This window comes from Homalodisca vitripennis, chromosome 2, assembly GCF_021130785.1.
Source record: "Homalodisca vitripennis isolate AUS2020 chromosome 2, UT_GWSS_2.1, whole genome shotgun sequence".
Taxonomy (NCBI): domain Eukaryota; kingdom Metazoa; phylum Arthropoda; class Insecta; order Hemiptera; family Cicadellidae; genus Homalodisca; species Homalodisca vitripennis.
In genome coordinates this window covers 179,552,902-179,570,230 of record NC_060208.1, presented here as the reverse complement: position 1 = coordinate 179,570,230, position 17,329 = coordinate 179,552,902, and the positions used below count along the sequence as shown (strand labels likewise).

Here is a 17,329-nt window from a genome sequence, read left to right as displayed (position 1 = left end):
AACTCAAAAAAGTTTTGAGGTGGTATCAGTGAAGCTTTTCAATCTTTTACCTGTTGACACAAGATTGTTGTCTGTAAAGCACTTCAGACAAAAGCTCAAAACATTTCTTACCAACAACCCAATTAACAGTTATTTGGAGTTTTTTGATATTATACATCTTTTTGAATAATGTATAAAAATTGTTATTTCTTTGTATGTAATTTACTGTTTACTCTAAAACTAATTTTTGACACTATTCTATGTAACATGATTATCACGAATAAAGATTGTTTGACTCTTGACTCATCAATTCCAACCTCCAAATAACTATTATAAGATTGGTCACCGATTAAAATGTTACTGGGATATAATATCCAACTTCTTGCTGAAGAGAATGTCTTTTGCAAACAATCTTATTCATTAATAGTATTTCCATGCATCTCCACTCATTATGGCTTCAAATTTTTAAGTACACTTATGTGTAAGCATAAGTGTTTAGCGTCTCCAAACAGTTAAAACTCTTACTAATCATACTTCAAAAACCAATGTAAATACCACAAGTCAAATCTACAAATTAATCTTTTAAAAGTCACATTCACCTTCAGATACATAACAAATTGTAGTCTTGAAATTAAGTATTGTTAGCCCAACTTACGGCACCCTGTATCCTTAGACAGTAAATGGACCTATATATGCATAATGGAACCAACCAACAATTTTTGGGAAATTGAGATATCACCGCCATCTTGAAGAGCTTGAAAGAATTTATACCCTGATTTTTTTACTTTAACTGGCTTTGAAACTACAAATGCAAAAAAAATCATGAAAAAACATCAAATGCTGTATGTCGGATTCAATATTATGAATAAGGGAACCAAGTGGCTTGGTTCTTTGTTTCAAAATTCAGAGACTGGTTTTGTAATATGCATAACAGAACCAACCAACTTGATTCTCTTTGTTGTGTGGTCTTCATCTTGATCAGCTGTTTTGCATACAGGAACCAAGTTTGAAGTTAGATAAACCTGCTTGCAATACAATAATAATAGAGTAACATAAATGATTGTTTTATGTCTGTATTGTGTCTAAGTGTTACAAAATGGATATAAAGAGAAGAACTTTGTTAATTATGGAAATGGCAAAAGTTCAAACCCCTGATTCTTCTGAACCAGATCATGAGCCTACGTTATTGGAAACTGATCAGGTAAGCACATAATTTTTAGGTTAAATAATAGGTTTTTGAGCCTTGACTAATAATTACTTATATTTATAATGAAATATTGTAATAATAATAAATATACATTAAAATAAGATGAAATTAATATTTTCCAGTAAAATAAATAATTAATTGCCTTTGTTTCAGGAGTCGACAAATATACAACAAGAGCATAGCTATGTCTGCAATGATAGTCCTATATCACATAAACCTACACAGAATGAAGGAGAAAACGGTGTAGATCTCAATGAAATGTTGGAAAATAACATGCCTGATTTGGTAAGTTTAGATTTGGTATAAACTTATCTGAAGGACAGATACAAATTTATTTCGAACATAACCTAGCCTATAACAATAGCTAACAAACTGGCAAAAGTTTAGGGTAGTGGTGTTAATGGCAGAAAGATTTTTTCTACACATTACTTGCAGTATTACGTACCAAAAACTGGCCTAGCCTTTATTTATGAACTTTTGGTATATATGCAGCAGTTGGTACTTGTGGAAAAATCAATATTTTTTACTAATTTCCATGTAAAATTACTTGCTGAACATGAATATGACGGTCTTTTTTGTCGGAAAAGTCGTTAAATGTTCCAAGGCAGCAGATTACAATCATTGAAATCTGTACTTTAAGTAGCATTTAAGTGAATTTAACAGCGTTTCCGACAAAAAAGACCATTATAATCGTGTTCAGCAAGTAATTTTACATGGAAAAATGTTTAAAAATATATATTTTTCCACAAGTACCAACTGCTGCATAGTTACCAAACTTTTTGTTTGGTATTGGATTTTTTAGTTCAATACTAGGCCTAAATTAAATACTAAATAAAAGGTTTCAAAATATCGCCTATTTGCTAATTTTTTCGATTGTCAGCGTGCAAAGCTGTTAGGTTATATTATTATAATTAGGATTGGTAAGCTACTATTCATGTTCATGACTATCTTATTTAGAAATTGTGCCAAAAATGACAAAATACTTCTTTTAATCTGAACTACTTCAATTTACAACTTTATGTTCTGTTCTAGGATACAAGCTACCTGGATATTTCAAAAATGGAAATTGTGTACGACTTTCCAAATATTTCATTTGATACCAGCAAATCACAAGAACCTAGTCTAACAGATTCAATATTAGATGATGGTGATAGTGTTCAATTATCTGGTGCTATTGAAATTACAGATAATATTGGAAGAATGATGGTAGAAAATGGAACTAACCATGCACCAGATGATCTTAACTCTTTTCATATTGTTCCTCATCTGGAAATGGAAGAGCATGAGGTAAGAAAAAGGAATACAAATTTTAACATACATAAATTCTTTTCAGGTCCGTAAAAAATCTTCCAGTTATCTGGTAGAGATCTCTTAATGTCTTAAAATTATTGATCGTTTGTAACATATCTTTGCTCCGGCTCTTAGGCTATGGTACTGTCAATGTTGTATTTTATGAATAGATCATAACCAGAAAATCAGTCGGCTGTACTACTAACTCAACTAAAGATTTTTATTTTAAAGATGTTATGTCTAAAATAAATGGTTGAAAATGAATATTTATTAAAGTATACTTTATACCCAAGTAATATTTTTACTCAAGTTTTACTGAAATGTGTTTAAAGAAAACTCATTCATTCTCCCAGCATGTGATTGAGCATCCAAGTAATTAAATCCATGATCTCTTAAACTTAAGTCCAAGACACTAACCATTAGACTAGCAAACTGCCTATTATGACCCTGAAGCTAATAATCTGTTTTTTTTTTTCAGAGTATGCAAGATGATGACCCACTAATTACTGGAAATCAAAATAATTTAATTAATGTTGGTGAACTAAATACTGAAGAAACCGAACATTGAGGATCAAGTAGTCGAAGTAATTGCTGAACCCCAGATTGATAACAACAGAGCAGAAGTAGTAGACGAAACGCCTAGCATAACAGATGATAGCTCTTCTAGTGGTTCTGATTTTGAAGAAATTGACAGTTCAGGAAGACCAAAGAAAGGTAGGAAGAGAAAGTATGCACATCAATCTAGAGATATCAGAAAAAAAAGGAAAAATAGTAATAAAAAATACATTTCTCAAACAGGAAAAGTTGTGTACCCTAAAAACTTCAGGGATTTTCATTGTGCTTGCAAGTGTAATGAGAAAGTGTCACTTGAAGTAAGAAAAAGCACTTTTAAGAAATTTTATGATTTGGGGGACTATAATGCCCAAAACATGTTTATTTGTGCATCAGTACAGGAAGAAAAAACAAAAAGACCAACAGTACAACTATCTAAAAGACAGTTTACAAGGAAATATACAATTAACAATACTGTTATTTGCAGGAATATGTACGTACAAACCTTAAAAGTGTCCACAAAAAGAATTAATACAGCTCTTAAAAAGCTTAAAAACGATAATGTGAAAGATGAAAGGGGGAAATGTGGTGGCAGTAACAAGATTGAAGACAAAACGGATTGAAGAAGTCCGAAACCACATTAAAAGAATTCCAGCATACAAGTCCCACTACTGTAGAACGACAACAGAATCATGCTGGTTACCCCCTGATATGACATTGCCACGTATGTACAGTTTGTACAAGGCTGAAGTAGAGCATCCTGTGTCCCAATCAAAATATAATCAAATATTTTATGCAGATTTTAACCTAAAACGGAAACCACTTCAGAAAGACACCTGCAGTACCTGTGACACACTACATGCCCTGGAAAATTCAACTACCAGTGATATAGAGAGAGATGAAATTAAAATAAAACATGAGGCTCATCTGAAATTAGTCGAAGAAGTAAGAGCTCAGTTCAAGGACGACTTACTAACGGCAAAAACTGTTGAATCAAAACAAACGCTGTCTTTTGATCTTCAAAAAACCCTACCATTACCTCGTCTGCCGACAAATGTCATTTACTATAAACGACAAATCATGCTTTATAATCTGGGTATTCATTCGGGGAAAACTGGTAAAGGTCATTTTAATGTTTGGCTGGAGAATACTGCTGGCCGAGGTACTCAAGAGGTTGGCTCTTGTTTGAAGAGGCATATTTTGGAAAATTGTCCTGGGATTAAGGAATTGACCTTGTGGTCCGATTCATGTGGGGGGCAGAACAGGAGCATAAAAATAGTTCTCCTCCTCAAACATGTCCTTAGCTTACACCCCGACCTTGGAAAACATTGTCTTAAGGTACATGATTCCAGGGCATTCTTACCTTCCCAATGACGCAGAGTTTGGGGATGTCGAGTGCCACTTGAAGACACAACAGAGAATGTACACAGATTCAGATTACATAAGTGTGATGGAGAATTGTAGGAGAAAGAACAAGTTTATTGTAACAAGAATGGAAAAAGAGGACTTCTTTAGCACATCAGATTTAGAAAAAGAAAATAACAAACAGGAAAGAAGATGTAGATGGAATAAAAGTTGGATGGCTTAAGTTCAGAGAAATTGAAATCTTTAAAGATAAACCTTTCTCAATATTTGTAAGGACAAGTCTAGGTGGACTGCAACAAGAAATTGATATAAAGAAAAAGAAGAAGGTAGGAGCTAATACGTGCTACTTGCGATTAGCAGAAAATTTACCACTCCTATGGCCCAATGGAAAAGGGATTTCATTGCCTAAGTTAAAAGATCTCAAGTCAATCATGAGTTTAATCCCATCAGATGCGAAGGAATTTTACAAACAATTTTCCTCTGACACCAACGTACAAGATGATATTGATGGTTTCAATGCGAATCTGGATTTTGAACTAGAGGCTGAGGAAAATATCAATTAAGTGAATATAGCATTATGTTCTAGTTTTTTTAATTTGTTCTACTATAAAAAATAAATACTAGTGATGACGTATGAGAGATGAAAAGATCCAACTTTCATCAACGATGTAACTGATTGTTATAACGTTTTCCACACACTAAAAAATAATACAAATAGATATTATGTAATTTTATTAGTAATAGATTTTTTAATAAAGTTATTTTTAAAATGAGGTGTATTTTTAAACCTTTAATTATTTAGATTAAACAAGATTGCAGGATAATAACAGACATTTGTATCAATTGGTTCCCTTGTGTTATAAAGCTCAAATCATATTATTTGAATTTAAGCATAAGGGAACCAACCAACAATTTCCTTAATATATCAACCAATATTATATTTCTTGCTGTGGTATTTTATTTAACAACTTAATAAAGCCTTTAATATGTTTATTAAACACATCTGGAATATATTTCTTTGTTACTGGGAATGGGGACCCACGCTAAACTTTTAACCTCTTTTTCTCAGTTAGACATCATTTTTGGGTTGGTTCCATTATGCATACATACGTCCAAATAGTAGTAACAATGAAATTAGCAAAGTAAAATGAAAAAACAAAATCATTTGAGTTCCAGATGTGAAATTTGATTGAATATGGAAACTTTCAGATTTACATGTTGACTGCGGCAGATCCCAGTAGTTGGTATAGAACCGCAGTGAGCGTGTTGATAGAATTAATAATGGATATTTCTCCAACTTTGCACAAATTGGAACCACTTTTTGATTGAAATTAGAAAACATCTGCTTCTTCTTCTATTTTCAGGTTTAGGAAGTTGGAAGAAAATGGCAAAGCCTTGTACGGAAGGGACTTAGATGAAGCTGTCCAAGCTTTCCACAATCAACCCGTAGAGAATTTTACTACCTTGTGCAGAATTGTATAACGAAACAATGAATGACGAAGTAGCTCATTTGAAGGAACAACTTCGTCTCAAAGAAGATCTTCATACAGTTGTAAAGTGAGTTGCAGATAAATGTTAAATAGATAGATTATATTGCTAAAGCTTTTTTATAAAGTAAAACATTAATTCTGAAACACTTTAATTTGAGAAAATTTTGAATACACAATTATCTCGTTTATCCAGATTTATTGAGTCCAGACGTGCACCAGATAAGCAAAAATCTGGAAATTCAGTTAAAAACCCATTAGATTACAGATATTAAGGAATTTATTTCGTACAAATATAACAGTAAATAATTATTACCGTACAAGAGAGCCAGTTAATTATTTTGTCATACAGAAATTGTCAAGGTTAGACAAGACTTGACGATCACCTCTTAACATCTATTCTTTCATTCCTGATTAACATATGGTGTTAACGTAAAGAAAAAAAGTAAAAACCTATGCAGAGGATGGTTTAAAAACCGTAATATTCTAGCATTACCAGCACTGCATAGGCTATTTATTCTAATGTAGTTTATAATAAGATGAAAATACGTTTTTAAACAGAGTTGCAAAACCTTTGTACTGAGCCGGTTCAATACCTATATCTCCCCGGCTCATGTGTGTTTTATATAGTGTGTGTGTGGTTTATTGGCTGCAGAGGCGACTGATTTTGAAGGCGTTTGGCCTTTCCGGAGAGTGGAAAAAAGACTCTGAGCTGTAGTGTACTAGTTAGGAGTAGCTCCTGTTTAAAATTTTGGTTTATTTATAGTATTTTGTTAGATTTGCTGAGCTGATTCCTTCTAACATGTGCGGCTAGGTTTAACGGCCCCTCACTGATGAGGTCCAAGGGATGAGCTGTTTATCTCCTGTCATCTCTCCATCATGCGTGGTCGCAGAGAACCTTCCACTTTGTGCGCTCTGCTGAGGGACGGCCACCACCATGATGGACATTTCTGCTAGTCAAAAATTTCCCAGTTGGTTTGCTGTGGGTGTGCGAGCGGCGATGTAAGGTTTTTCAATGGTAGCAGAGCGTGGTTACCTGCTCTCTCAGCTGTCTCTCAGTTCTGGTTTTTGTTTGTTGGTGTAGGTTTAGTGTTAGGTAGGGGGGAGGTTAGAGTACAAATTTTTTTTTTTTTATTAGGAGCTCGCCCTAGCACAGGATACCGGGTGGAATTGGTTTAGTGTCTTGCTTCCTGCAGACTTACCCTTTGCAGGGAGCAGGGGACTCTAAATTGCTTAACCGCTAAATTTTACCTAACTGTACTCTACTTCTCCCCTATCAATGTGTTGTTTTGTTATATTTATTGCTTCTGTGTTTGTAGGTTGTGGTTAGTGTATATTTGCAGGGTATCCTTCTATTAGGTAGCAGGTATTAAGTTCTTCACTTGGACCTCGTCAGTGTTAAGCCCTTTGTGAGTTGAGTCCACTTAGTTTACTAAGTAATTGTTGCGTACGCTTTGTTGTATTTTGTCTTAAATTGTTTGGTATGGCGTTTTCCCTGGTGCCTGAACATCTGCGCAAGCCCGAGTTGGTTTTTTGAGGTCCCTGCGTCGAGGGACAGAAGCCCGAGGGAGATGTGAGGGCATTAAAGAGCTCAATTACGGGATTGTATAGCGTTGGGACCGCAGCTGGAATGCAGAGTTCCAAATTAATACTGAATTTGAGTTTTGTAAAACCCGAATGGAAGAGTTAGAAGACGATATTATTTTTGAGTCACTTCCCATGTCCGGGTCAGCAAAGGCTAGATTGGCATCTCAACTTTTACATTGGCGTGACAGAATAGTTTTACTTATGTCAGCTCCTAGTTTAGACTCTGATATTAAAAGTTGGGCCTTTTCGGCCAGTAACAAATTAAAACAAGCCTTAGATGGTTTGAGTGAGGTGCGCTCGGTTGAAAGAGAAGGGGGTACTATTTACCGCTGTCACTCCAACGGAGGTGTTCCCACTACCATTACCTTTGCTAACCGTCCTCCGGCCTCTTTCTTTCGAGCCTCCCAGAGTTACTATGTCTCCGATGGGTAAGTTGGCCCTCCTGAAGCGGCTGGTGAGGCATCATCTATAGTTGTGCCTTCCTTTTCTAGCTTTGGCAAATTTGCCCCATCCTTTGGGGAGTGTTTTACAACACTTCCCCAGAGTTGATGGGCTTGACACTAATTTACTTATCCATTTCCTTCCTGGAAGTTTTTAAGCTGAGAGAATTTCCTGGTATGACAGATGCCATGCTTATGCAGATTTTAGCGCAGTTTTCCTTAAGGCCGCTTTTTGATCGCCTTCTAGACTGCCTTAAGAGAGGTGCCACTTTTGACCAGTTCCACGCCGAGATCTTGGAGTTCTTTGTACCTGCTCGGGTTAGGGAGCGCTTGCGGGTGGAACGCGTTTACCGTCCTCAGGCACCAGACGAGACGTTGAGCCATTTTGTCGGGGAGATACGGGATGTAGCCCGGGTGTTGCGCTTGAGCTTGAGCGAAACAGAGTTGGTGAGTGAGCCTTATTTTGGAGGGCATTAAACCTGAAGAACGCTCCCGTTTGATTTTTTTGTAGCCGTCCCGCATCTTTTGCGGATTTGGACCGCCTCTCCATCATCTCTAGAGGGGTTCAGGATGCGGATGATCAAAGGGAGGCCATGTCGAGGCAATCTTCCTCACTTGCCTCCGGGGCCGGTCCATGCTCCCGGTGCGGTCTGAGCCAGCAGCTGCTCCTTCCCGTAGGCAGCCTCCTACCTGTTATGGCTGCAAGCAAGTGGGACATATTAGACCGTTTGTCCACTTAATAAAAAAAACTAGTAAGCTTGCGGACGAGTAAGCCCGACTCGTGCCGTAAAGGTAATTTTGAGGGCAAAAATGTACATAATTTTGATGGTAAAAGGGTAGCTGGGTTTAATACAGAACAGAAAGAAAACAGAAAGAAAATAGACTTGGGGACAGTTATCATCGTTTGGCCGAGAGGGGGAGGTTGCTGCTCTGGCCCGCGCAGGGAGTAAGGGCTGCCCGCTCAACCTGCCCACAACTGGATGTGCTTGTGGGGAATGTGGTGCAGAAGGCCCTGTTGATTCTGGGTCAGCACGCAGCCTGATTTCTCTTGGTCGTTTTTTTGAAGATTCTAAAATCCTCTGGCTAATACGGCAGGTTGAGCCTAGTTCACTTATCTGCTGGACTGCTTCACGCACACCTTTACCTATTATCTGTAGTGCCCAGATTCACATCAAAATTAATTATTTCTCTTGGGATTGGAGCTTTTTGGTGGCTAAGGACCTGACTTTTCCTTTCATCTTGGGAGCAGATTTTATCGGAAAAACTGGCATGATTTTGGATTTGGCCTCCAGTCATGTTTTCTTTGCTTTCGCCAGCGGGTGCTCGTTCCCTTTTCTGATGTCGAGTCTCGTGGGACTGCTCCTTAGAGATGGAAGATAAGAGCTTGACTCCTCGACCAACTAGGACACTGCCTTATCTTGACTCCTCACTGACCAACTAGCTTACGCCGAAAGAGCTGAGGACATAAGGCAGATTTGTTCCAGTTTTCCTGAAGTCCTCACTGACACAAACTGGGCACGACCAATCTCTTGGAATACGAGATTCGTTCTTACAGAGGACACCCGTCCTGTACGTTCCCATCCATATAAGCTTGCTCCGCCAAGATGGAAATTCTGAGAAATATGATCGATGATTTACTTAAGAGTGGGTAATCGAGCCGAGCCTTTGCTCAATTTTTCCAGTCCAGATCAGCGTTTCTAGTGCCGAAACCTAATGGGAAGTCCAGATTGGTCCTGGATTATCGAAAGCTCAATGCTCAGATAGAAATTGACTCCGTGCCTCTCACCGATTTTTGCTTTCGAATTTGGTAAGGCCAAGTATTCTTTTTGATCTAATAGGCCAATATTTCACCATAGATTCCTAAAACAGAGTCTCGACCTCTCACTGCCTTGCCTTTTGTGTGCCTTGGAATTTGTACCAGTTCACCGGAGTGCCAATGGGGCTTGGCTGTGGGGCCCAAACAGTCACCTGACAGGGACTCCTGGATTCTATCTTTCATGATGTCTATGTCAAGTTTTGTGTTCAACTATGTTTTTGGATATGACCTGACATGCTTGTGTACAGTGAGAGTTATGAGGAGCCACTTGATCATCTGGAGGAAGTTCTAACTAGGCTGCGAGAGTCTGGCCTTACCGTCAATCCTGAAAAGGTGAGTTTTGCTCAGCCTGAAATATCGTTTCTGGGTCATCTTGTCTCTTCTCGAGGTGTTTGTATTGATCCAGAGAGAACCCAGGCAATCAGGGAGTTTCCTCCTCCTAAGGATGCAAGGGGATTGCCCGTTTTGTGGGAATGATAAATTTTTATCGTCGTTTCATCCCCAATGTTGCTTGAAGTGGCGGCACTCTGAACTCTCTTAGGAAAAAGGGTGCCAAGTTTGAGTGGGGGTGCAGCGCTGACTGCTTTTAGAGCTTGTGAGCAGGCAGTGAAAGAGGCAGTCCAGCCTCCAGTCTTGGCTATGCCTGATTTCAGTCGTAGGTTCGTCTTGCAAAACTGATGCTTCCTCCTTAAGCCGTTGCTGCTGTTTTATCCCAAGAAGTAGATGGTATCCGGCAGCCCATAGCTTATGCTTCACGCACGTTAACCCCTTGTGAGAAAGAGTTGTTCTGTTTATGAGCTGGAATGTTTGGTGTGTCGTGTTTGGAATTAACAAGTTCAGGCGTTACCTAGAAACATAAAGAATTTTTGTTGGAAAAACCGACAACCAGGCACTTTCTTGGCTCCTTGCCCACCCCCGTCAGCTCGGGAAGATTGGTCGCTGGGTAGTCCAAATTTCTGCCCTTAACAGTTCACACGTGCGAGGCACTGTGGAGGCATAGCCCAACACTTGCTGAATCACGCATGTATCACTTACCCAACCCAACGACCACCATTTTTATCAGAGCCGCCATGTTGTGGCGTGCTCCTAGACTTCTCCTCTGGCAATTTCGGACATTGTTCGGACATTGTTCCACCCAACTTAAGGATCCCGAGCTGACTGCTATCATCAATGAAGCTTTAAAAACGGAGTGCCCACCCTCCTTATTTTCTGTACCGAGGTGCTCTATGCTGCCGTGGACAAGCAGCGGAGAAAACCTAAGTTAGTGTCTGCCAAAGCTTTTTGTACCGATGGTCTTTCAGTATTTTCATTCTTCTCCTGTGGGTGGACATCTAGGAATTCATAAGACCATCGCGAAGATTAGGGATCAGTTCATCTGGAAAGGTATCTGGGAAAGGCTCGAGTACGTTCTTGTGAACTGCAGCTAAGCAAACCCCTCAAAATACCAAGTTGGGTCTTTTGTCATCTGAGGTGGCGGAAAAACCTTTGGAGAAGGTTTTCATTGACTATGTTGGGCCTTCCCCACCCGCGTAGCAAAGTCCGGAAATAAGTTTCCTACTTGTTGTTTGTGTGGATTGCCTTCTCCAAGTTTGTTTGGTTGTTCCATTTGCGGAGTGCTACAGCTCACGTGCGCAGCACCATTTAGGTTCGTAACCATTTTTTTCAACACTTTGGAATCCCCGCCACCTTAGTTTCCGATAATGGTTCACAATTTGTCTCTAATATCTTTACTTTAAAAAGAATGTGCTTTTGGGCACGGAATCCGCCATGTGACTACTTCCCCTTTCTATCCTCAGCATTCTTCTCACGCCGAACGGTTTAATCGCAATCTTCGATCTGCTCTCATTGCCTTTCATGCGGAAAAATCAGACCACCTGGGGATCAACAACTACCTTGGATCCAATTTGCCTTTAATACGGCCCCAGCATGAAAGTCACAAGGCGGTACCTTTCGAGTTATTATTTGGCTTTCCGCCAAACAACCCTTTGGGCGAACCTTTGGAAAATTAGCGATCTTCTGCCACCTCCTGGTACTCCCGATGTGAAAGCCACTTGGGAGGCAGCCAGGCGGAATCTCATTCGGGCTAGGGGAGTTAGTAAGGAGGAAGTACAACCGAGGTCGTATTGCCAATCCCTTCCAGGTGGGGGATCTAGTTTACTGCAAGGGCTCACCCAGTTCAGTTCGGCTGTGGACAAGAGAGCTGCTAAACTTTGCTACAGGTGGACTGGTCCCCACCGCATCTTGAAGTTTCTGACTCCGGTGACTGCCCGACTGGGAGATCCTCAGTCCGAGAAGATTTTCAGGAAGGCGCACATATCTCCCATCTGAGAAGCCTTGCCGGAGTCATCCGTGATTTCTCTTTAGTCTGTGCGGAAGGGTTTTAGGTCCAGAGGTCTGATCACCTCTGCTCCTTCTTCCTGATCAAGGTTTCCTGTTTTCTTCTTTGTACCCACGCTACTCTTGGAGGGATTTTCTTGCCTCCAACTGGATTTTCTTGGTTTTCCCTTCTGCATACTTCAGGGTTTCCGGTTTATAATTCTTCAACCTTTGGGGGAGAGGCATTTCGTTCGGTTCTTCTTTTTTGAAGAAATTAACAGAGGGGAGTTCCTCCTTTTGGGGGGGGGAGTCTGAGCCGGTTCAATACCTATATCTCCCCGGCTCATGTGTGTTTTATATAGTGTGTGTGTGGTTTATTGGCTGCAGAGGCGACTGATTTTTGAAGGCGTTTGGCCTTTCCGGAGAGTGGAAAAAAGACTCTGAGCTGTAGTGTACTAGTTAGGAGTAGCTCCTGTTTAAAATTTTGGTTTATTTTAGTATTTTGTTAGATTTGCTGAGCTGATTCCTTCTAACATGTGCGGCTAGGTTTACGGCCCCCTCACTGATGAGGTCCAAGGGATGAGCTGTTTATCTCCTGTCATCTCTCCATCATGCGTGGTCGCAGAGAACCTTCACTTTGCGCTCTGCTGAGGGACGGCCACCATGATGGACATTTCTGCTAGTCAAAATCTGTGATACCCTGCATTCTTTTATTTATTTGTTATTGTTATTGTTGCCATTTATATAGTTTATATTTTGTTATTTAATTTTAAGTTAGTTTTTAGATATTATTTAGTTATTTCTTGGATTTCATTAGGAGCCCGCCCTTAGCCGAAGGATACCGGGTGGAATTGGCATTTCTTGTTTCAAATTATGGCGTGTCTAATTTTTTGTATGCAGGTGCACCTGACAAGAATTGTTCGAGGTATATACTACTGCAGGCACTTTTTATTTTTTTATTTATAATATATATATATATACTTAATTATATTGACTGGATAGGCCTGTGTTTTCGTAGTAAATGAACCTGAGTATACTGACCACGGTGAGTTTTTTTTTTTTTTTTTTACCTAGTTTAATTTTGATCCGGCATCCCGTTCGCCACCATGGGCGGCGCGTTTTCCCAGTTGGTTTGCTGTGGTGGTGCGAGCGGCGATGTAAGGTTTCAGTACAATACTAGAAATAGATTGAACTTGAATACTCCTCAGATTAGACTAAGCAAGAAAAAATTGTCATACAAATAATCAAAAACAGTATTTTAATAAATTGCCTCTATTTGTGTGAGTGTGTTTTGTGAGCAACTATATACTGTATGTGTTGCTATATCTTATTGTTTTTATTTGATTTATATTTCACTTTGTTATGGTTTGTTATTTTATTTATTGATTATATACTAGTTAGTTAGTAATTTATTAATGCTCTTAATTACTAGGTAAAATTTGAATATTTTAAATTCTAATATCAATGTATATTAAGTAATTTTATGATGCCTATTGTACATTTACTTGTATTTAAAGGCAATAAATTACTATTGACTATTAACACAAAACTCTCAGTCAATCCTTTCTGCTGACGACTTGTTGGACTAGCGCCAAAAATAAACAATCTAGCCGACCTGTGGCATCAAAATGAGTTATTACATCTGGTTCTTCATAATCAGTGTCTTTTTTCACTTTTCTCTATTAGTGTGAAGGACAATTCTTAACAATCCTGGTACAGTTCCTACTTTAATAATTGCACTGATGCTATTGTCGATCTGAAGCCAATCATTTAAATCTTAAAAATTACAACTATCAACCTCTTGTAGGCCTATCACATTTTTAACTTATTATGATATTGCAGATATTATTCTGGAAAACAAGCGTTTTTCAACAGAAAAACAATTTACACTGGAAATTGAATAGAAACTGTTGAAATCTTAAAAAATCTGAGTCCCTCTACTGAGTGCGGCGAACCACTCTAACATGGCTGTGTAACCATATGCGTTGCAGCTGTTGTTGATGATAAAATAAAATACATGCTTATCTTTTGTCTGAAATAACCACAAAGAAATTCAAATAGTTTTTGCTCTTTAACTCTCACCTTATTGTAGAGTATTGAAATTATCATGACTGAAATGATGCTGAGGTCTTGTGTGTGTGTGTGTGTGTGTGTGTGTGTGTGTGTGTGTGTGTGTGTGTGTGTGTGTGTGCGCTGCGTGCGTGCGTGCGTGTACACCAGCAGGAAATATGGGTTAGTAATAAGAGTTGTTTTGTAAGTTTTTTATTGCTTGTGTGCTATTTCAATATTTAAAACAATACACTGTATATTCAAAGTATTGATTTCAACTTGGTGAAACTATGATAAAATTTCATGTAATGCATATTGATCTTACTCCTATGCTTTTGTGAAGTGTCCAAATCCTCTTTTTATAAAGTATTATAAGTAAATGTAGTGTTGATTCCCTGTGAGATCTTGGTTGTTCGTAAAGTTACCAGTATGAACAGTGTTTCTTTTTACCCGGCAGTCTGTTTATGTTAACATTTCTTTTAGGTCTTCTGTTTCAGCAGTCACAGAAGATATAACAGAGCTGCGGGAAGAATGCCGCAAAGCTGAAGCGAGGAGAACTGAAATCTTGAAGGATGTAGTTGCTGAAAACAAAAAGCTGTCCAATAAACTACAAGAGGTTATGACAGTCCTTCACAACCTTCGTGAAAGTCTGTCTGAACTGGTGAGCAGCTTGTCTTGACACATTAACCAGATCATGAACTAAATTATTTCTAGATTGAAGAATAGGTGTAAAAAATAATATGTACAGTTTCTACTTATACAAATCAATTCTTATTTTTAATATTGCACACTATGTTTATTTAATTCTTATAAAGTGTATCTCCAGATACAAAACAAAATAAACTTAATTACATCTTAACATTTTCTTGTTCAAAATTACATATTTAAATAGTGTTTCAGGAAACATCATTGTTGTGTAGTTTTCCATTTAATGCTTTAAGTTCAGCGTAACCTATAATTATCTTATTTTAAATAATATACAAACTTAACTTATGTAGGAAACATTAATGTCAAAAGTTGTAAACGTTCCAAATCATATTTTACAACCAAGCTATAAAAAATTATACTTGTTTGAAACAGTGTTTTTGTCTTCCAATAGTCCTATTTGTGTTTTGTTTTAGGATAAACAGGCTTATAATCCTGTAATATTCTCAGGAGGTTATTTTGCTAAATAACTGGCTGAGAGTTAGCGAAACCTATCACTAGGGAGACAGGAAAAATTTAATTTCTGTCTATCTGTCCACAAGATATCACGAGACTGAACAGACCTATAGAAATCAAATTTTGTATGAAGCTTCATTTCCATATAGAAACAGCTGGAACGATTATGGTTTTTTCACTTTATGGAATCTGGCTGAGTGTATATTATTATATTGGTCTTATGGGTAACCATGATGGTATCAAAAAATAGTAGAATAAATCAATTTGTAAATAAACTGATTACAATCATATCAGATTTTAACAGTGATATAGTAACACATATAGCCTAACTACTTCTACTCATACATCATCACTTAATAAATATTGCAGCCTAACCTGTATTCTCTCCACCACACGGCACTGCTTGAATTAACCTAGATTGAATTAATAAAAATTTGATTATGTCCTCATAATGATTTTTTTCAGCAGGATCACGGCTGTGAGATTTCCGCTGATGAGGGAATCGACACCTACTTATCAGATAAATTGAACACCTCAATCTCACTCTCGTCACTGCAATCTCTCCAGTCCACATATTCAGAAAAGGTATGATTTCTTTTGTTTTTAGAAGAGCAATGAAATGAAAAATGTGTTTGTTCTTAGAGATTACAATACTATTACTCTCTTCAAGATTCTGCTTCATTGTTAAAGTAATATATTTTTCAATTGATTACTTTCTTTTGAATAGGTCCCCAGAGCAAAATAACAGGTATCAGGGTGACTTGGTTGCAGAAAGAAAATGATGACTGCAGAAAAATCGTCATTATCTAATTACAGATCCAATTAGATCGTCTGTTGTTTTCGTTCTGTGAATGATATGATGTCTGGAACCATTTATCACATGACAGACAAATCATAAAGCTTTTATCTACATATCTTATATTCTAAAAATTGAATAATTAATCAATATTTATGAAATACTGTAATATTATAAAATCCATAACATATGAGTGAAATATAAATAAACTAATTGTTAAAAATTTTATTTACAATTATATAGCATGCATATATGTTAAGGGAGAGATTCTTGTAGAGCAACTTATTTTTATTTGTCTATATTGGTATGAAATTTATATAAATTTTAATGGTAAAAGTTGGTTTTCCAGAAAGTTGATTACGTTTCACTCTGTAGTTGCTAGGGGCGGGACTAACGTGGTCATTTTGATGTCAGGGCATTTCTCTGTTCAGTGGCTATCCAGCCGTACTAGTGAGAGGTTACTGTGGCTCCTTGATGTTTTATATTAGCGGTTTAAAGTGTGAGATGCAATTGAAATTCCCACAAGTTGTGAAGTTTAGTCTGTATTACGGTTTTTGTTAGCTAAGCACAATAAACCAATTAAAATTTATCGCCAACTCTGTTTATGGTTTATGGAAACGACGATGTGATTACTGGTGTAGTGTGTTATTGGTGCGTTAGGTTTAAAAATAGCTGAACTAATGTTCATGATGATGAACGAAGTGGACGGCCAAGCACTGTGATTGATGAAATTGTCCCTAAAGTCAATGAGAAAATTAAAAAAGACTGCCGATTCACAATAACAATCTCTCACTTAGTTCTCCTCAAATTTTAAGGAGTTTGTTACACGAAATTTTTACCCAGAAGTTAGGTTACCGTGCATTTTGTACTGAAAATCTTAACAGAAACTCGCTGCTTGATCGAATCATTGCAGGAGGGAGACTTGGGTAAAACACATAAATTGCGAAACCCAATTACAGTCTGTAGTGGAGGCAGACACTCTCCCCCAAAAACTAAGAAAATGCGGGAGGGTGTGACTACCTGGTTGAAGTCTCGGGCGGTAGAATTTTATAATGCTGGAATTTCAAAACTATTTCACCACTATGATAAGTGCCTGACCATGTATGTGATATTTGTGTGCTGATTTATGTTGAAAAGTAGTATTTTAGTGTAATTTTCAAATGTATATAATACAATTAGGTCATGAAATTAATAACTTTATCCAATTTATTTATTGGTATTAAATTTTGCAGTTGTTACTTCCAACTATTAATCCAGAAACTCAAAAGTGAAAGTAATGTACGT

General features: G+C 37.6%; 2 protein-coding genes and 1 long non-coding RNA gene across 3 annotated transcripts in view; 2 read left to right on the top strand and 1 right to left on the bottom strand.

Moving 5' to 3' along the window:
• The window catches only part of LOC124355112 (integrin beta-PS-like), a 156,243-nt gene that overhangs the window by 83,378 nt on the left and 55,536 nt on the right, over positions 1-17,329 (bottom strand). The gene's annotated exons all lie outside the window — the stretch shown is intronic.
• LOC124355113 overlaps positions 1-17,329 on the top strand; it is a 123,210-nt gene that overhangs the window by 85,860 nt on the left and 20,021 nt on the right. The gene's annotated exons all lie outside the window — the stretch shown is intronic.
• LOC124355111 lies at positions 952-2,942 on the top strand. The gene is made up of 3 exons (XM_046806067.1): positions 952-1,180; positions 1,340-1,471; positions 2,219-2,942. Exons 1-3 carry the CDS (start codon positions 1,076-1,078, stop codon positions 2,525-2,527), a joined length of 546 nt encoding a protein of 181 aa, XP_046662023.1. The 5' UTR covers positions 952-1,075; the 3' UTR covers positions 2,528-2,942.